Here is a 20,335-nt window from a genome sequence, read left to right as displayed (position 1 = left end):
AACATGAGGAATCAATGAGGCATCTGTGACAAAGGAGGCCTGGGTGAGCAACAAGAGGGATGAAGCCTAGGAGATCAACACCTCTCATGAGTGAAATAACAGTGGAGCCAGGTTCTAAGTCAGTATCTAAGCCTGACTGGGAACCTGAGCCACACCAGACACCTATCACCCAGCCAGATCCTGGCCCAGAAAAGACACTAACAACACAGCCAGCATCTAAGACTCAGCAGGGCCCCAGTACCCAACAGGATCCTGCTTCCCAGCAAAGACCCCTCACTCAGCAGGAGCCCCTTGCCCAACATGAAGCTGACTCCCCGCAGAACACTAGAACTCAACAAAAACCTGCTTTACAGCAGGAACTTCCTGCCCCACAGGAGCGTGCACCACAGCAATTACTTCCCATCCAAAGGGTGCCCTTCACTCAACAAGAAACTGCCTCACAGCAGGGACCTGGGCCAGAAAAAGACTCTAGAACTCAACAGGAGTCAGAATTGGGAGAGGAATGTGTAGCCCAGCCAGGACCTGGCCAAGTAGAGCCACTTCTAGCTCAACAAGAAGCTGGATCAACACCTCTAGCCCAAACTGAGTTTATGTCCCAACAGAAACCAGGACACTCAGACCCCATAACCCAGCAAACAGCTCCAGCTAAATCCCAGTGGGGATCTTTGATCAAGCAGGGATTTCTATCAAAACTTCACGAACTATCTCTACAGCGACCAGCCTCAGAGTGGAAGACATTTCTTGAGTGGGTCATAGATTTTGACCCAGAATCAGATTCAGGGTCTCCATTTGGGACTGATTCATCAGCCATGAGCAGTGGAACAGTAGCTCAGAGGATGAAGCTAGATTCCAACAGGAAACCTGGTTATGAAGTGATGTCAGGATATGGTGGGATATCAACCCAAGGGAAAAAAAACAGCAGCCAGAATTACTGGAACACAGGTAAGTTGAGCCAGGAGAAACAGGAGTCTCCCAGGTATGGTTATTCATTCAGTCAAGAAGTACTGAGAGTTGCCAGTATGTCATGTTATCCCTCAACAGTCCTGTGGAACAAAGATCAACAGCCCTATTTGACAGATGGGGAAGCCAAGGCCTTGAGATGTAAAGGATCTGACACAAAGGGGTAGTTGGGAGTGGCCAGTCCAGGATCCAAAGCCAAGGTCTGACTTCTTTCCAGGCACCAGGCTGCCTCCCTTCGAAGGATTTGGGGTAAATCAAAGTGGGAAAGGCTCTCAGCGAGGAGCCAGAACACCCAGGAAGCCACTCCCCTAGCAGTATTCATCTTTCCCCAAAACCACTTAGCACAGCTCTGGGGCAGAAACTGCAGTATGCCCCAGAGACACAAGGCTGAATGTAGCCCTTACCCTCACGGAGTTTCCATCCCGACTAGGCCAAAACTGGTGCCTTAGCAATCCTTGAGCTCTCCAGGTAGGGCCCTCCACAGCAGGACACTTGCTCCCCTTCTCCAGGCTGTCCATCCCCTCAGAGGAGTCCCAGTTCAGCCCGACCTGAAGACCTTATGGGCTCTGTTCTGGAAGAGGGAGACGTGGGATCCACTAATGTCCCAGGCAAAGTCAGAGCTAGAGGAAGGGAGAGCTGTGGGTAACAGGAGGGGTGGGTGATAGCCACCAGCCCTCCCTCCCCTCCTCTGAAGCAGGCAGTGCCAGGGGGTGCAGGCTCCAGCTCCCATCGCCCTTCTCCAAAGCCCACCAGGCAGAAGCAAGAATCAAGTTTTCTCCCTGGAATAAGGGGTCACTTGTTGAAGTAGCCAGAAGGGAAAAAATATGCAGGCCCACTCCAGAAGCTGAGGGTGCTGTGATTGGCTTAGTACAAGGGGCAGCAGTGGTGGTCCCAGCCAGAGGTCCCCTCCTGCCAGAAGAAGGTAATCGGTGTGTCTCAGTGCCGGGCTGGTCGTAGGCGCTGAGAATGAAGTTGTTTCTCTAGGCCCCCAGGATCAGTATTGTAGGACGCCCTCCCCAAACCTCCACGGCGACCAGGCCTCCGCTCTTCAAGCGACTGAGAGGCAGTTGGCTGTGTGAATGCTGGGGCTTCCAAGCCTCGTTGGTTTCCCGCCTTTTCCCAGGCGCGCGCCGCTTCCTCCACGGTGTCTCCTCCCCACCCGCTGCCCGGTGTCTTGAGGCTAGTACGCAGGCGCTGAGTATTCTCCTTGTATGCCCCCCCCCCCACAACCCCCAATTCTGCGGGGAAAGAAGGCAGAGAAAAGAAACCCGAGAAACAGCAGTAAGAGATCTAGATGGCAGAGGGCGGGGAGAAGGTGGAGCTTCCTCCTCCAACTGTTCGCACGCAGAGCCACGCCTCCAGTAATGGGCCCCGCCCCACTTTGAATTGCCGGAGGTTCTGGCCCGCCCCTCTGCCCCGGGTGGAGATTCAGTAGCTCCCCGCTGCTCTCCCCTCCAACGGGCTGACCGGGTCCTGTTATTTGGGATTCCTACGTAAGAAGGTGAGTGAGAAGACAAGGCTGAGAATCAACATGTGATAAAATCGCGACTTCCATGCTAGAGTGACCACCATGAGACTCCCCACTAGTCCTGTCCGAAGGACTTTTCGCCACCTCCAGGGCTGCATTTCTGTTGGTCGCAAGTCCTTTAGTACGTATGAGGAGGCGGGGCCAGTCCTTAGGCCTCGGTAGCTGGGGGCGGGGCCTGGCGGTGGAGTGAGGCCCGGATTTCTCAGGGGGGCGGGACCCAGAGTGGAACAAGCCCAGGATTGGGTGTTATGGGGGCCCGGCGGTGGTGCTTAAACAGGATTGGTCCTACTGACGGGGCATGGCGGCTAGAACTGGTCCCAGCACCGGGAACTGAGGAGAATTGATGGATACCGCCGGGGGAGCGGGGCCCGCCGGGGCTCCTGGGGCCCCGGACTCGAAGACGAACAAAGAGGGATCCAAGAGCCGTAGCCGCCGGTGGTGGCGAAAAGTCAAGGCCAAAGGTGAGCGAGCGGGGCCGGCAGCAGCCCGGAAGGAACCTTAGACATCCTCCGGGGAACTGGGGACTGAGTGGACTGACCCACCGGCTCGAGAAGTAGGGGAGTCGGTGGACTGGCTCATTGGTGCCCTGCGGGGGGATGCTGGGATGATATGAGAACGGAGTGTGTCCCCAGCATAGAGATTACCGGATGCCCCCACTACTGTCTTGGGTCGATTCCAGAGACCAGGGTTCCCGCCCTGGCTCCGTACTCGCTGTTTGACCGTAGGCAACTCCTGCCCTCAGTGTTTTCCACCTGGGAAATGGTCCAAGCTCCGATTTTCAGGTCTCAGGCACTCTTGAGAGGATAGTAGGAAAGAGGTTTATAAGCAGTCACCCAAAGAGGAAGTTTAAAGGTGAATCAGAGAAAGGCAGGAGTGCCCCAGAGTGGAGAATGCCAGGGTGCCAGTACAGCTCAAAACAGACTTGTGTTCACATCCCTCATTCAGTAAATCCATCCATTACATCTGTCCACCTGCTTCAGCCCGCTCCAGTGGGGCCTAACTTCCTGACACCCATTCCTTCTAGGACTAGGGGTTCCTGGGTTGGCTTCCGACCACCACACCCTAACTCATGATAAGGAAGAGCTTCCACTTGGGTTCCTAAAGTGTCACATTATTTACTGTTCTCAACAGGCTGGAAAAAAGACTAACAGTCCAAAGGAGATGCTGCAAGCCTCAAGTAGGGGCTGGCTTTAAATCCTCACTCAGTTTTGAGTATTTGTTAATCCAAATGAGGACCTGTGGGAAGTTCCTGTGCTTAAAAGAAACTGACATAGCTCCTGGGCCCCAGAGACCTCAAACTCATTTTTCTCCCGCTATAGCCCTATAGGCTGCATTGTACACCCCAGTCAAGGATAGAACTGGAATTGGCTCCAGATGCACATGCAGACTCAGACAGGCTCAGAATGGTGCCTGAAGGCATTCACTATCACACAGCATCACAATTAGGACAGGGTGCCTAGAAACAGTACAGACCATAGTTAAGTATATAGGAACTGGAGAAGTGGTTCCTTAGGCTATGGCCTGTGGTACAGTGGGCAACAGGCTCCCCCCTTCCCTGCTTCAATATTTTGAGCTATAAAATGGACATAATAACAAGAGTACTTGATTTGTAGGGCTGTTGTGAGGTTTGAATGAATGCAGTGTGTTTGGTGCTGGCACATAGCAAGCCTTCAGGAATAGAGGTTACCCGCTATTAGACAGCAAGCTCCCTAAGAGTGGAGCTGGCCCTGGCCGGTTGGCTCAGTGGCAGAGCGTCGGCCTGGTATGCGGGAGTCCCGGGTTCGATTCCCAGCCAGGGCACACAGGAGAAGCGCCCATCTGCTTCTCCGCCCCTCCCCCTCTCCTTCCTCTCTGTCTCTCTCTTCCCCTCCCGCAGCCAAGGCTCCATTGGAGCAAAGTTTGCCCAGGTGCTGGGGATGGCTCTGTGGCCTCTGCCTCAGGCACTAGAATGGCTCTGATTGCGGCAGAGCAACGCCCCAAGATGGGCAGAGCATCGCCCCCTGGTGGGCGTGCCGGGTGGATCCCAGTGGGGCGCATGCGGGAGTCTGTCTGACTGCCTCCCCGTTTCCAACTTAAGAAGAAAAAAAAAAAAAGAGTGGAGCTGTATCTGCCTTGTTTACTCTGCAGGCCCAGAGCCTGTTATGCCAGGCACATAGGCACTTAAATATTTATTGAATTAATAAGTAAAGGAATGCATGAACTGTAACACTGAGACAATAATAACTATGCTACACTTAGGATTGTCATGAGGAGTCAGGCACCTCTTGGGCAGGGCTTCCTGCACAGGGCTGAGCCAGCCCTCATATATCCATGGGCTCCCCTATTCACAAACTCTCATTCCCCCAAGCTCTGAGATGTGCTTATCATGTGCACTAAGGCCCTGCCCTGGTGCCAGGTCTCAGTTGGGCGAATGAGACCCACCCCTGCCCCCAAGGGCATCCAGGCTGGCCAGTGTACACCTAGTTATCAATTTAATCTTGTCAGTAACCTGATGATGCTGTATGATTATGATTATCTTATTTCCCAGATGAAGACATTGAGGCTCTGAGGGAGCAAGTTCACCTGGGCTTCTTTACCTGGCCAGTGAGGGCAGAGAGACAGCTGCCCCCAGCCTCCTGAGGGCAGGGAGTGTGTGAGCTCAGGACTGTTGTGACTGACCTGTGGTGGCGCAGTGGATAAAGTATCGACCTGGAACACTGAGGTCGCCACTTTGAAACCCTGGGCTTGCCGGGTCAAGACATATACAGGAAGCAACTGCTACAAGTTGGTGCCTCCTACTTCTCCCTTTCTCTTTCTCTTAAAACAAACAAACAAACAAAAAACTGGTGTGCCCAACCTTGATTATGGACCCAGCAGCCTCCAGTCACACAAATTCGTTTAGCAGACATTCACTAAACAATTGTGCCAGGTCTGGGTTCACAGTGGTGAGAACAGACTCACATTGAGCTGTAGACACAGATATTAATCAAATAATCCCATAAACCAGATATAATTATAAACTGATAAATACAAGAGAGAAATATTCTGGAGAAAATGGAAGAGAGAGGCTTCCAAGGAAATGACATTGTACCCAAGGGTGAGCAAATGCTGACTGCCAGGCAAAGGGGAGCAGGGAGAGAGAGGGGACAGCATGGGCAGAGACCTTGAGGCCCAAGGAAACGGCACATTACAGCACCAAGAGAGCTCAGTGAGGGAGGGGTAGGAAGAAAGGAGGCTGGACAGGCAGGAGGCCCAGATGATAGCTTCTTTTTTTTTTTTTTTTTTTGTATTTTTCTGAAGCTGGAAACAGGGAGAGACAGTCAGACAGACTCCCACATGCGCCCGACCGGGATCCACCCGGCATGCCCACCAGGGGCGACGCTCTGCCCACCAGGGGGTGAGGCTCTGCTGCGACCAGAGCCACTCTAGCGCCTGGGGCAGAGGCCAAGGAGCCATCCCCAGCGCCCGAGCCATCTTTGCTCCAATGGAGCCTTGGCTGCGGGAGGGGAAGAGAGAGACAGAGAAGAAGGGGGGGGGTGGAGAAGCAAATGGGCGCTTCTCCTATGTGCCCTGGCCGGGAATCGAACCCGGGTCCCCTGCACGCCAGGCCGACGCTCTACCGCTGAGCCAACCGGCCACGGCCCCAGATGATAGCTTCTTTAGGAGGCCATGTCCAAGATGTGGGGCTTTACTCTGAGAACAAGAGTGGGTCTGTTGAAGGTTTGGAAGTGTATGACCAGATTTATGTTTTAGAAAGATACTCTGGCTGCTATGTGGAGCAAAGACTGAGAAGGGCAAAATCAGAAACACATAGAATTGTTAAATCATCCAGATATGGGAGCAGCAGGGTTGGGGAGAAGGACCAAGTTCCAGAAGTTTCTAGGGGGCGAGTGGGCAGGACTTCATGATGGATTGAATAGGGATAAGAGATGGCCAAGATGACACCCTGGGTTCTGGCTTGAGTAGATGGGGAGAGATGCTTATGCCATACATACTCGCGCACACTCCAGGATATGCACAAATATCAATATATACATCCATACTCACATAACCGCATACCCACAAAATCTCCCAGGCTGAGCTAACAGAGACAGATGCACTCAAAGGCTGAGAAACACACACAGACCATGGCACATGCATAAAAACGTGCCTTCAGCCTGACCTGTGGTGGCGCAGTGGATAAAGCGTCGACCTGGAAATGCTGAGGTCGCCGGTTCGAAACCCTAGGCTTGCCTGGTCAAGGCACATATGGGAGTTGATGCTTCCTGCTCCTCCCCCCTTCTCTCTCTCTCTCTCCTCTCTCTCTCCTTTCTAAAAAAAATGAATAAAATTAAATTAAATTAAAAAAAAAAAAAAAAAAACGTGCCTTCAGACATACCAAGAACAAAAATGCACAGATTGAGAAAAAAAATGTCAACAACCCCACCCACAAACACAGGCCAGGACAAACAATGGACATGACCTGAACCTATGTACGTACATACATGCATGTGAACCTCAGAGACACACCTGACCACCCAGAATGCACACAGCTGAGACATGACAGAGAAAAAGCCAAACTCAGATACACCATCCTCACTGGTTTTGTGGCCCTGAGCAGCAAGTCACTTCTCTGGATCTGTTTTCTCATCTGCCAAAAGGGGTGATAATTGTCCTTATCTCACGCATCTTGGGGAGGATGAAGTAAGTTACTTCACTTAAATCACATAAAGAGCCTGACCAGGCGGTGGTGCAGTGGATAGAGCGTCGGACTGGGATGCGGAAGACCCAGGTTCGAGACCCTGATGTCACCAGCTTGAGCACGAGCTCATCTGGGTTGAGCAAAAAAAGCTCACCAGCTCGGACCTAAGGTCCCTGAGCAAGGGGTCACTCGGTCTGCTGAAGGCCCACGGTCAAGGCACATATGAGAAAGCAATCAATGAACAACTAATGTGTCGCAACAAGAAACTGATGATTGATGCTTCTCATCTCTCTCCATTCCTGTCTGTCTATCCCTATCTATCCCTCTCTCTGACTCTCTCTGTCCCTGTAAAAAAATAAATAAATAATTTTTTTAAAAAAATCACATAAAGAGATAAGTGCCAGCCCTGGCCAGATAGCTCAGTGGTTAGAGCATCATTCTGATACGCAAAGTTTGCCAGTTCGATCCGCGGTCAGGGCACATACAGAAACAGATTGATGTTTCTGTCTCTTTTTCTACCCCTTCCTCATCTTTAATATTGGCACCTGTACCCAGGCAGGTACCTTACCTCCCAGGCCTCTTCCTCCATCCCCCCACTTCCTTCCCCATTGCTCTAATCAGTTCCTAGGGGCCAAAATCCAGACCTGATTCAGCTGCCCTGTGGCTCTATAGTCCAAAGGGCTGGTGCCCAGAGAGCAGAACCCCTCAGCCCTACCTCTGCCCCAGTCCTTGCCCATGGCCCTGATGGCCTGCCCCTGCCCCAGTGCCCTCTGCCTGGAATTCTTGGCGAATTTCTGGCAATCTCAACATCCCCTCCAGCCAGTTCCACCCAGCTTAACCCCCAAGGGGCTGCCTGGACCAGGGCAAAGGACAGGGCCCTGGAGCTCTGAGGGCCTCAGATCCAACCTCTCCCCCACTGCTTTGTGCAAGTCACTTGTTCTGTCCAGGTTTCCTCTGTCCTCACCTTCAATAACAAGCCCCACCACATAGATGGGAAGTAAGTAACAGTGGCTTCTGAAAAAGTGGAAAACCACAGTCTGTTAGGCAATAAATACTACACGCTGGTCATGCACCAGGCACTGTGCAAGGGGTACAGCAATAAAACAAAGTCTTTGCCTTCAGGGAGCCTATAAGCCAGTGAGGTAGACAAAGAGCAAACACACAATCGATTGTATAGTGTATTAGACAGCAATGCACACCACAGAGAAAAATGACCCAATACATACCTCAGTAAGCCACGTGAGAACCACCACATGGCTCTAGAAAAGACTGCCCAGGCAGCAAGAAGGGTGGCAAGTGCGGTTTCCAGATGAGGAAACCAAGCTCATCCAGAATCACCTGGCTTAGGTCACTGTTCCATTGTCGCAGCCACTAAGCTTAGAGCTGCCTCCAGAGGCCTCTGTCCATCTTTCTGCCTGCCCTGAGGAAGAGGGTGGTCCTCTCCCAAGCTCCTATCCATCCCCTTCTCCCCTCCACTATGACTCTTCAGGCTGGGCAGAAGACAAATAATAAACATGTAAACAAATGTATAATTGCAAATGTATAAAATCCTAGGAAGAATAACTTAAGTCTGATGGCAGAAAATAGTGCTGGGAGCATACCTCCATAGGGATAAACAGGGAATGCTTCTTTAAGGAGGTGACAAGCTGAGGATTGAAGGGCAAGAAAGATCTGGCTAGGCAAGAAGCACGTGGAATAACATAGGTGAAGTGTCTCTCAGCCTGCCCTCCCATGTGTGAGGAACAGTCAGCAGCAGGATGGGCTGTGAAGGATCAGTGGCAGGTACAGGGTGCACAGTGTGGAACACCACACAGTAGGACCTGTGGCTCAGGCTCCTAGCTGAGCTTGACACTGCCCTTAACCTGCTTTTGTCCTCCCAGGAGGAACAGGCAGAGCTGCCTCCCCTCTCTCTTTCCCTAACAGCTGGGGCTGACTGTGCCAGGGCCAGCCTGGGGGGGGGGGGGGGGGGTTGTCACGGGGCCTTTGGAAAGAGGGAGGGCAGCCTGGCTGGGTGAGAGGGGACAGTTTGTTCAGGACCTGGACTAAGAATCCTGGGTCCCAAGGTGGCTAGGGGCCTGGACTCCTAGGTCTGAGGGAGGAGGAGGCTGGGGCCCTGAGGGCCTGAGAGCGGGTCTGAGGGAGGAGGGACTGGGTATTCCAGGATTCTAAGGCAGAACGAACTAGGGCTCAGAGCAGGCAGGGGGGCAGGGAATTGGTCTCCATGCTCTGTTTACAGCAAGTGGTTCTTACTGTCCCTTGTGGGTGGGAAGTGGATCAGTGGCCACACCCTGGGCAGGCTGGGCCCCTCCCCGGGTTTATCGCCCCAGGCTGCTACTGGCACAGGCCACAGTCCCACAGTCCAGCAGTCCAAGACTAGGGGAAGCTCTGAAGAGGCCTGGAGGGGTGAGTGCACGGCCAGCTGAGAAACAAGAATGGCCCTGAGAGACAGGAATGACCAATGCCAGACCCAGTGCCTAGAAGGGAGGGGAGACACCTTCTGGGGGAGCAGGGGCCATCAACCCAAGAGCCAGGCAAGGCACTGGAGGAGGGAAGGGTCTCTGCAGCAGAGGACATCCCCACCAAAAGGATGTGGGGAGGCAGGCCTAGTCGTTTCTGAGGTCCAGCGCTAGAGACATGGCTAGGGACCTGGGTTTGAATTTTGCTCTGCTGCTTTTAAGGCAACCTTCAGCTCCTTACTAAATACTCTAAGCCTCAGTTTCCTCTCCTATATAATGGGATGCTACCACTAATAGCTGAAACATGAACCGAGGTAGTCTGGGTCTCAGAGAGTTATCAAGGACAAATGAACAAATGCACAGAAAACTCTTAACACAGGGTCTGGCACAGAGTGAGCTGAAAGTCAGTGTCAGCAATGATTCTGAGTACTGCTGTTCCAGGCTGGGGTGCAGAGCTGGCCTGTGCAATCTAAGCTGAGCAGACAGGCCCAAAGGCGAGGGGACCCAGCTGGGAAAGGAGTGAGATGGAATTTTGGGACCATACAGAGGAACAGGGAGGAAGCTGGAGTTTGGAGGGGGTTCCACCGCCAGGCTTGAGGGGCCAGGAAGCAGCAAGAGTGACTCTTCAGTTTTGAGAAAGGCTAAAATGATAAATTCCTGGATTCAGGAAGAGAATTGGGCTGCAACCAGGATCTTGAGAAGGAGATAGGAAGGGGACCTGATCCTGGGTCCTGAGAGGGGGCCGGCTGGAGTCCAGACTTCCCAGAACCTAGAAGGAGTCCTAGGCCCAGGACAGTAAATGGAGACAGATGCTTGAACTCCTGGGTCCATGAAAGGTAGAAAAAGGGGTAGGAAGGCTCCTGGGTATAAGAGATTCTGGAGCGAGGAAACCAATGGGACAGAGCAGGGATGCCTGGGGACTGAGGGTTCGAACTCCTGGCTCCCGAAAAGGAAGGAAGGATCTGGACACCTGGACTCATGGGTCCTAAGGAAGGAAGGAAATGAGACCTTAGACTCCACCTTTGGGTCTAAACGAGTAGGCTGGGTTCTGATGCCTGAGGAGGAAAGGAACAGAGCTTGGACTTCTGGAGCCCCGGGCCCCAGCAGAGCAAGGGGTGATCCAGCCCTGCTTAATGAGCCTCTCACCTGCCCACAGCCTCGCGGCTCATGCACAGCATGGACTTACGCACAATGACACAGTCTCTGGTGACCCTGGCAGAGGACAACATCGCCTTCTTCTCGAGCCAGGGCCCTGGGGAGACAACACGGCGGCTATCAGGAGTCTTTGCGGGTATACGGGAGCAGGCACTAGGGCTAGAACCAGCCCTGGGCCGCCTGTTGAGTGTGGCACACCTCTTTGACCTGGATGCAGAGACACCAGCCAACGGGTACCGCAGCCTGGTGCACACAGCCCGCTGCTGCTTGGCGCACCTGCTGCACAAATCGCGCTATGTGGCTTCCAACCGCCGCAGCATCTTCTTTCGCACCAGCCACAACCTAGCGGAACTTGAAGCCTACCTGGCTGCCCTCACCCAGCTCCGAGCTCTGGCCTACTACGCCCAGCGCCTGCTGGCCACCAACAGGCCTGGGGGGCTCTTCTTTGAGGGCGATGAGGAGCTCACCACTGACTTCCTGCGCGAGTATGTCACTCTGCACAAGGGCTGTTTCTATGGCCGCTGCCTGGGCTTTCAGGTGAGCCCCCTGTGTCCTGCCCTGGTCCCACAGTGAAGGCACCTGGTGGCCCCTAACCTGGCCCAGTAGTGTAGTAAAATAACTATGAGGATCACAGATTCACAAAACTGCAGATACAGAAAAGGGAAGCTGTCTGGGGCTCAGACAGAGCTACACAGGGACCTCAGACATGTGGCCCCAGGCTGGATTCACCCTGTAGCAAGAAATCTTTAATATGCATAGCTTTTTGCACCAGCTCCCCCACTGTTTTCTATGGTCCTACACTCAGGAGATCCATTCACTGTTTTTTTCCTTTTTTTTTTTTTTTTTGTATTTTTCTGAAGCTGGAAATGGGGAGAGACAATCAGACAGACTCCCGCATGCGCCCGACCGGGATCCACCCGGCATGCCCACCAGGGGCAACGCTCTGCCCACCAGGGGGCGATGCTCTGCCCCTCCGGGGCGTCGCTCTGCCACGACCAGAGCCACTCTAGCGCCTGGGGCAGAGGCCAAGGAGCCATCCCCAGCGCCCGGGCCATCTTTGCTCCAATGGAGCCTTGGCTGCGGGAGGGGAAGAGAGAGACAGAGAGGAAGGGGGGGGGGGGGTAGAGAAGCAAATGGGCGCTTCTCCTATGTGCCCTGGCCGGGAACCAAACCCGGGTCCCCCACACGCCAGGCCGACGCTCTACCGCTGAGCCAACCGGCCAGGGCCCCATTCACTCTTTTATGTTACCTGTCTGGCCCTTGAAATCTTTCAAGACCCCCCAGGAGGATAAGTCAATATTGTTCTCAAAGGCCTATTTGTAAAAGCACACACTGTTTAGTCATTCTCACTGGAGGCCTGGGAGGGAGGATGGAGGGTACGAGACTCATTTTACAGAGGTTCTGGGAAAGGGGGCCTTCACAGCTGCTCTGCTATGGAGGACTGCCTTGGCTTTCTGGCTTACCTAAGGAGCTATAGAATCAGGATTTTCAGGCTAGGGGGAGGGTCAAGGAGTAGATCGGAGTTGGTGACAGTGAGGAAATCCTGGTCTCAATCTCTTTCCTCCCTAAACTAGGACCCTAATTCCTGACTGCTATAGGCCTTCTCCTGCACTCTGTCACCCCAAACCACCCTCAGGGAGATACAGCTCATCTCAGCAGCCCAAAGGCCTTCAGATTCATAGAAAAAACAGTTTGGAGACTCAGAGAACTGGGGGACCCTTGGGATACCAGGCTCAGAGCAGAGGCCCAACTGTCCCTTTCTGGGGTCCATGCCAGACCCCCTAGTTCCCAGCCATATCAGGAAACCCCACCAGAAGTACCTCGAGCTGTGTCACCCTAGAGCCCTCTTCAGACCCTCAGAGCCTCCCCCACCTCGGTAACAGCTAAGCTTGGCAGTCTCTCAGCCTCCATCCCACCCCACCATTTCTCTATAGGGCAGACTGTCTCAGTGCCACCCTGGGTGTTCCCAGGAACTTCCCCTCACTTAAGCTGAACCCAGAAATTGATCAGCGCAGCTGGACCAGCCAGCTCCTCCCTGTGTCCTGGCTGTGACCTTCAAGTCACAGGAGAGAGAGCCTCAGGCCAGCTAAGCCAGCTTCCAGCCACAATAGCCAGGCACCCCTATGCTCTCTGGCCTGCTGGGCCCCCAGCCAGGAGGAGGGCCCAGCTGTGCTATGTTACAGGACAGCTTCCCCCTGTAAAATGTCAGTCCCAGGAGAGCAGACATCTCCCTTATCTGGGTTTTGCTCAGCCCCTGCTCCAGCCCAGTCAGCACCTAGCACGCAGGAGGACCTTGGCCAGTACTTGCCAGATGAACAGAAGAACCCAGATGGCTCCATGCCCACCTGTGGCTTTTTTCTCTGATCTTGTCTCCCCATTGTCTGTCTTTCCTGAGCTTCCTGGCTCCTCTCTCAGATGCCATCTCCCCCTTGGCTGCCTTACTGCCTCCGATCTCTGACCATCTCCCATCTGTCTTCCTGTTGACCCAAAACAGGTTCCCACTGCTGTCCTCACCTCATCTCTGTCCTCACCGACTTTCAGGAAATCCCTGCATTGTCTTACATCCAGGTTGCAATCCTCCAGTGACTCCACCCCACATCTGGAACAAATCTAAATTCCTCAGGCCCTATGTGAGCCCACTTTGTTTCTCTGACCTCACCCTTGGCTCCCCCAGCCCTGCTCGCCCTGCTCCAGCCACACTGACTGCAGGTTTCCTTTTCCACGCCAAGCAAGGCCCGCCTCAGGGCCTTTGCACTTGCCAGACCCACTGCAAGAAACAGCCTTCCCTCACTTCACTTGGTTCCCTCCTCAAGTCCCCTCCTGGAGACCATCTAAGTAGCCTGACCCCTAGTCCTCATCCTCTGCCCCTCTACCTACTTTTTCTCTTTTTTTTTTCCCACCTACTGTCTTTTCAAAGCATTAATAATTACTTGACATTATATGGCATGGACCTAGAGCAGTGCCTGGCACACAGCAGCAAACATCAATAAATGTTTGCTGCATGATGCTGTCTGCCCCTCACACCTGCCTGCTGCCAGCCCCTCTCCTGGGCAGTGGGTGACACGGTGGCATCTCTCCACAGTTCGCACCTGCCATCAGGCCATTCCTGCAGACCATCGCCATAGGGCTCGTGTCCTTTGGAGAACACTACAAACGCAATGAAACCGGCCTGGGTGAGTCCTGGCCAGCCGAGCCCTGCTTTCACCATCCCTGCACCCACAGCCTGACCCACCCAGGCTCCCTGACACCCTCCCAACCCTCAGGTGTGACCGCCAGCTCCCTCTTCACCAGCGGCCGCTTTGCCATCGACCCAGAGCTGCGTGGGGCCGAGTTTGAGCGTATCGCTCAGAACCTGGATGTGCACTTCTGGAAAGCCTTCTGGAATATCACCGAGATCGAGGTGCTGTCGGTAAGCATGGGGCCTGATGAGGGCCCTAACCTATTACAAGATGGGGACACTGAGGTTCAGAGACCCATCCCAGGCCACATCGGGCCGGCACAGGGCTCCAGGCCTGAGGGTGGCACCTAAAGGAAAACCTGTTCTGTTCCTTCCCGCCAGTCGCTAGCAAACATGGCATCAGCCACTGTGAGGGTAAGCCGCCTGCTCAGCCTGCCACCAGAAGCCTTTGAAATGCCACTCACTGCTGACCCCAAACTAATGGTCACCATCTCACCTCCCTCGGCCCACACGGGCCCTGGGCCAGTCCTCGTCAGGCTCATCTCCTATGACCTGCGAGAAGGACAGGTAGGCCCCCTACCTGCCTCAGCCAGGAACAGGTACAGAGCGAGGGGCATGGGCAGCCCCCTCCCCAGCACCCACCCGCACTCAGATGCCCTCCTTTCCTCCCTCCACGTCATCCTGACTCTCATTGCTCACACCTGCCCCCCTCCAATCTCTCTGAGCACATCCCCTTGATGGGGCAAGGCCCAAGCCGGAGGCCCCAGATTCACCCCCTCCTTCTCCTTCCCCCCTAGGATAGCGAGGAGCTCAACAGCCTGGTGAAGTCTGAGGGTCCTCGGAGCCTGGAGCTTCGGCCACGCCCCCAGCAGGCACCCCGCTCTCGGTCCCTGGTCGTGCACATCCATGGTGGTGGCTTTGTGGCCCAGACCTCCAAGTCCCATGAACCCTACCTCAAGACCTGGGCCCAGGAGCTGGGAGTCCCCATCCTCTCCATCGACTACTCCCTGGCCCCCGAGGCCCCCTTCCCCCGTGCATTGGAGGAATGCTTCTATGCCTACTGCTGGGCCATCAAGCACTGCACCCTCCTCGGTGAGCCCAACCCTCATTGCCACCTGCTCTATTCCTGCCCCGGCCTGCTTCAGGCCCCAGTTTGCACTGCAGGGGAGTGAGCCATCTTGTTTCTCAAGCCTCAGTCTTTACCCCCTGGCCCCCCTTCCATCCCCTACCACCTAGCCCTCTGCCACCTGGCTGCCCCCACTCCATCTCCCACCCACTCCATCTCTGCATCAGCACTCCCTCCGTTGCCCCAGGACTCACCCAACCTTCCATCAAGCACTTCCTCTTCTGCCTCTTGCTCTCCCACTCTAGCCCTGATGCTCCATATCCCCCTCCTCTGTGATAGTCTCCTCTGACCTTTTCTTTCCTCCTCCTGTTTCCCCTGATGTCTCCAGCCATTTTTCCAGCTCTACTGACCTTCCACTTCCACTTGGGAGGCACAGAGCAGGGTTGGACTGTGCCCCGAGCCACAGAGCCCACTGCCCCTTGTCAGCCTGAACACTTGCTTCCAGCCTCCCAAATTTCCCCAGAGCTTTCTGATCTCCCAGCCTCTCTATGTCTTAAGTCCACCTGATTCTCTGGTCGCCGTCCTCCAAAGGAGTCCAAATCCCTGCCTCAGTTTACCAGTCTCTAAATTTGCAGTTGGCTAGTCCTAGGGGTTGGGGTCCTCACACCCCACCTCAGAGAGCCCAGTGCTCCTAGCCTGAAGTTTGAGTGCCTCCCTGCCAGGAGTGATCAAGCTCCCCTTCCAAACCAGGCTCAACGGGCGAGCGGATATGCCTCGCAGGAGACAGCGCAGGCGGGAACCTCTGCTTCACCGTCTCCCTTAGGGCAGCAGCCTATGGGGTACGGGTGCCAGACGGTATCATGGCAGCCTACCCAGCCACGATGCTGCAGCCCGCAGCCTCTCCCTCTCGCCTTCTGAGCCTCATGGACCCCCTGCTGCCCCTCAGCGTGCTTTCCAAGTGTGTCAGTGCCTATGCTGGTAAGGCCCACTCCCTCAGAGCTGGGACCTGGGCTGGGGGGGGGGGGGATGCCTGGAGCTTACAAGGATAGGGGCTGAAGCCCAGTCTCCTGAGTCTGAAGAGGGACTTAAGATTCCTACTGAAGAGATCAGCTAGCTATTCTTGGGTCCCTGGGGGCACAGATACCTGAAGCTCTGGGTGTTGAGACTGGGCCCAGAAAGAGACCGACCCAGTACCCTGCATATACTCCGCAGGTGGGGAGACAGAGGACCACTGTGACTCAGACCAGAAGGCACTGGGCATGATGGGGCTGGTTCGGCGGGACACAGCCCTGCTCTTACGGGACCTCCGCCTGGGAGCCTCCTCGTGGCTCAACTCCTTCCTGGAGCTGAGTGGGCGCAAGTCTCACCAGAACTTAATGCCCAAGGCAGGTGAGTGAACCCTCCCCACATACCCATCCAGGATGCCCAGGAGGGACAGCCTGGCACACCACAAGTCCTGCAGGAGGAAAGGGGCTGGTGCCCTGGGGTGCTCAGGGAAGCAGAAATCACCTTCTGGTTCTGCTTCATATCTATCCTGGTCCCTACCACAAGCCTTGATTCTCCACAACAGTCCATATCCTGGAATTTCAAGGCCTCCTGGTCATCTCAGTCCCAGTAACTATAGATTTAACTTTTCAAACAGCCTTTCCCAGAAAGACACCCTGATAAATGAGGCACCCAGGTGGGCCCTCAGATGGGAGTCCAGCCCTCCTAGATTCTTTCCAGTCCTTTAACAGAGGCACATGGGGGTGATACACTGCTGCAGGACCTAATCTAGGAGGATGGGCAGGGAGGTGGCAAGCTGGCTGGACCTCAGGAAGTGGAGGAGAGTCCCAGCCTTGGCTGGGTGATAGAACCATCAGATAGCTGAAAACCACTTCCATCCAGGGAGCTATTTTTTCCCAACTTTCTTTAACATTCTAAGGATTAAAAAGCACAACCAACTCAACTTATTTTCTATCTCTCACAAATCAACAGTATTTAGTAACAGGAATTGCATGTTCAAAGGCATATTAATATTCAGAAAACTATCCAGAAAATTACTCCCAATTAGTTGTTTTATTTCAAATTAAGTTTTTAATTTAGCATATTCCAATAGATGCAAATACACACACAAAAACAAAAGGGAATTGAATTTTAGGCACATGGACTATTGAGCACTGGGATTTCCTTATAGAATAAAGGTGACAGGTACAGCCCCTAGAGCCCCCAGCACACTCACCAGTCTAGACCCCTATTATACCAGCTATATGCTGGGTGACATGGGCCAGGAATTGTATCTGTGAGCCTGCTTTACTCCTCTGTGAAATGGGTACAATAAGAGTACCTGCCTCACAAGGTTTTCATAAGGACTACAGGCACCCATTCATGCCAAGCACTCAGCATAATACCTGGCACACAGTAGATACTCTTAAGAGGATGCTGGCACCCCTGACTGGCTATACCCTCTGATCCTAGTCAACAGTTCTGTTGTGACCCCTGGGTCACAAGGCACTTATGCAATTATTCTCATATCTTATATTTTGCCTTCATGGGTTTATAAAGACAAGTGATTAAAAAAAACAAAAATATATATATAGGTAAATAGTATGGATCTGATAAAAATTAATGGAGCAGGAGCCAAGGTGGGCACGCATCTGTAGCCTCATTTGGGTACTTGCTTGCCCAGTCACTCAAGGGAAAGGATAGACCTGAAGAACACAAAGGACATTTTGGAAGTAGATCTATGGGATCCCTGGGAATCTAATATGTCCCCAAGATTCTTTTTAGCCTCCTTTCAAACCATGTGTGCCTGCTCCCTACTCCACTCTGATCCATTCATACCCTCTGTGTCAAATAGCCATAAAATGATGGCTTGGCCTCATGCCGGGCCCGGAGGTGTTGGAACAGGGTGCCAGGCCTGGTAATAAAACAGCAGGACTTAATCCAATATCTTATCCTACTGAATCCTCAGCACCTCCTATGAGGTAAGGACTATTTTTATCCCCTTTGTACAGATAAGGAAATGAGACTCCCAGAGGCAAAGTGACTTGCTCTTGACCTTCCCAGTCACCCCACACACACACACACACACACACACACACACACACATACTCTATCTCTCTCTCCCTCACCCTCCACTAGAACAAAGCTCCACCTCCAGGACCATGTAACTCCTTCTACCTGCCCCAAGTTGCAGCCTAGGCACCTGGACCTCCCAACCCTCCCTAAGGAGGGTGTCTGGGGAAACACTCCAGGTCTCCACAGCCCTAGGATGCAGCTCCTCCAGAGGCTTCTGCCTTTCTCATGACCTTCTCTGCCAGTCACCCATATACCCAAGCAACATAGCCAGGTGGGCCTGCAGCCCCAGCCAGCCCCTAACCCTGCTCCTCTCACAGAGCCAATGCGGCGGAGCGTGTCTGAAGCGGCGCTGGCCCAGCCTGAGGAGCTGGGCACGGACCCCCTCAAGAACCTGACACGGCATGACCTGAGCCTCAGGGGCAGCTCCGAGACATCAGGCACCCCTGAGCTGTCACTGTCAGCAGAGACACTTGGCCCCTCCACGCCCTCAGATGTCAACTTCTTTCTCCGGTCTGAGGATGCACCAGAAGAGGTAGAGGCCAGAGATGAGGCCAGAGATGAGCTGGGCACCCAGGACAAAGGCCTGAGCATTGGTGTCACCTTCCCTGAGGGCTTCCACCCAAGGCGCTCCAGCCAAGGCCCCACGCGGATGCCCCTCTACTCGTCTCCCATCGCCAAGAACCCCTTCATGTCACCACTGCTGGCACCTGACAGCATGCTGCAGAGCCTGCCAACTGTGCACATTGTGGTGGGTGTCAGATAGGACCACTGAGGAAGGGTGGATGGGATGCAGGTGCACGTAGGGAAGAGAACTCCCAGGAGGGGGAAAGGTCGGTAGCCTGGCCCCAAGGGAGAAATATGCCACCTGGAAGGAAAGCCTGGCAATGGGAGATGGAAAAAGTCAGAGCTGCTGTTTTCTTCTGCAATCTTGTTGAGCGCCAAGGGGCCATGGGACAGCCACAGGGCTTGGAGAGTCAGTGAAAAGGAAGAGACAGAGGGTCCTGGGGGAAGGAAGAAGCCAGGCAAGGCCAGGGAACCCAATTAAATTCATTCTGCAACTCCCCCATGCCACCCTCCTGTCTGCCCCTTTGTCCACCTGTTTCCCTGCTACCCTTGGTTATTACACCCGATTCCCGTGCCTCACACGCACTGTCCCACAGGCATGCGCACTGGACCCCATGCTGGACGACTCCGTCATGTTCGCGAGGCGGCTGCGTAACCTGGGCAAGCCCGTGACACTGCGCGTGGTGGAGGACCTGCCACACGGCTTCTTGAGCCTAGCTGCGCTGTGCCGCGAGACACGCGAGGCAGCCGCGCTGTGCGTGGAGCGCATTCGCCTGGTCCTCACTCCCCCGGGCCCCACTTCGCCCGTCTGAGCCTCCGGGTACATGGAGGCTGGGGATAAGAGGTAGGGAAAGGCAACACTAAAGGCTTTTTGTTCTCATTGGCAGTCTCCTAGTGAATACTGAATATGCTGTAGGAGGAGGGGAACAGCTTGGGGACCTCTGCAAGGGGCCCCTGGTCCCTTGGCCCCTACCTCAGGCAGCAGAAGGGAGCAGACTGTGCCTTACGTCAGGGGACAATAAAGGGGGGCCAGGAGGTGAGACCCTGGACTTGGGGAAGGTGTAGAGGCAAACCAGCCTCAAGGACAGCTGGACCTGCACTCCGCCACTGCCTTCTACTGCTGCTGCGTCGCAGGAGCTGGATGACCTGGCCCTACCTGCAGGCTGGTTTGTAAATAAAAGTATTTAATTAGTCTGGCCTCTTGCAAATGGGGTGTGGGAGTCAGCCATCAAGGGCAGCATCCAACTAGCTGCTGAAAATGAGAAACCTGGGACTCGAGAGTTGAAGGCTAGGGGCCCAACTTCAGGGTCCTGAAGGAGGGGCCGGTGGGCCTGGATTCTTGGGTGCAGATGGACTGGACTCCCCATAACACAGACACACCTCCCCCCAGACTTGATCCAAGTAGAGGGCCACAGGACTCTCGGTTCTCAGCTTCTCCCTTTATTAACCTAATACCAGTACCCCCCCCAGGAAAGGAAACCCAAACCCCCTAGAGAACTGGAATAAAGCTAACAGGGCATCAAAAACAAACGTCATCCAAAATTGTGGAGGCCCCAGCTCTGACCAGCTGTGTCACTCAGTCCCTCAACCAAGACTCTGTGGTTTCACCCTTTGGTAGGTCCTGGGTTTGGAGCAGAGATGGTTTCGATCGTGGGCCTGCCCTCAAGGGACTCGGAAGATGGGGGATTGCTCCACCTGTAGTAGTCAG

The 20,335-nt window shown here is 54.2% G+C and overlaps 1 protein-coding gene across 3 annotated transcripts; it reads left to right on the top strand.

Annotated features, from left to right (window-relative positions):
• Positions 1-2,364: 2,364 nt before the first annotated feature.
• LIPE (lipase E, hormone sensitive type) lies at positions 2,365-19,508 on the top strand. 3 transcript variants are annotated; one of them, XM_066271979.1, is made up of 11 exons: positions 2,384-2,461; positions 2,766-2,949; positions 10,761-11,296; positions 13,842-13,932; positions 14,023-14,168; positions 14,319-14,504; positions 14,735-15,029; positions 15,754-15,981; positions 16,216-16,392; positions 18,381-18,811; positions 19,224-19,508. In XM_066271979.1, the coding sequence occupies exons 2-11, from the start codon at positions 2,832-2,834 to the stop codon at positions 19,437-19,439; spliced, it is 2,424 nt and encodes an 807-aa protein (XP_066128076.1). In that variant the 5' UTR covers positions 2,384-2,461; positions 2,766-2,831; the 3' UTR covers positions 19,440-19,508. The 3 variants fall into 3 exon arrangements, with proteins under 3 accessions (XP_066128077.1, XP_066128076.1, XP_066128078.1); XM_066271980.1 differs by lacking the exon at positions 2,766-2,949 and having other exon boundaries at positions 2,365-2,461; XM_066271981.1 differs by lacking the exons at positions 2,384-2,461; positions 2,766-2,949 and adding an exon at positions 9,374-9,551.
• The last annotated feature ends 827 nt before the right edge of the window (positions 19,509-20,335 follow it).

Source organism: Saccopteryx bilineata, chromosome 3 (genome assembly GCF_036850765.1).
Source record: "Saccopteryx bilineata isolate mSacBil1 chromosome 3, mSacBil1_pri_phased_curated, whole genome shotgun sequence".
NCBI classification, from domain to species: domain Eukaryota; kingdom Metazoa; phylum Chordata; class Mammalia; order Chiroptera; family Emballonuridae; genus Saccopteryx; species Saccopteryx bilineata.
This window is presented reverse-complemented; position numbering and strand designations above follow the sequence as displayed.

Bases quoted from the DNA above. Each gene is read 5' to 3' on its own strand.
- LIPE (XM_066271979.1), top strand. From the start codon at position 2,832: ATGGATACCGCCGGGGGAGCGGGGCCCGCCGGGGCTCCTGGGGCCCCG. The intron at 2,950-10,760 runs GTGAGCGAGCGG...ACCTGCCCACAG, and splicing joins GCGAAAAGTCAAGGCCAAAG to CCTCGCGGCTCATGCACAGC. The intron at 11,297-13,841 runs GTGAGCCCCCTG...ATCTCTCCACAG, and splicing joins GCCGCTGCCTGGGCTTTCAG to TTCGCACCTGCCATCAGGCC.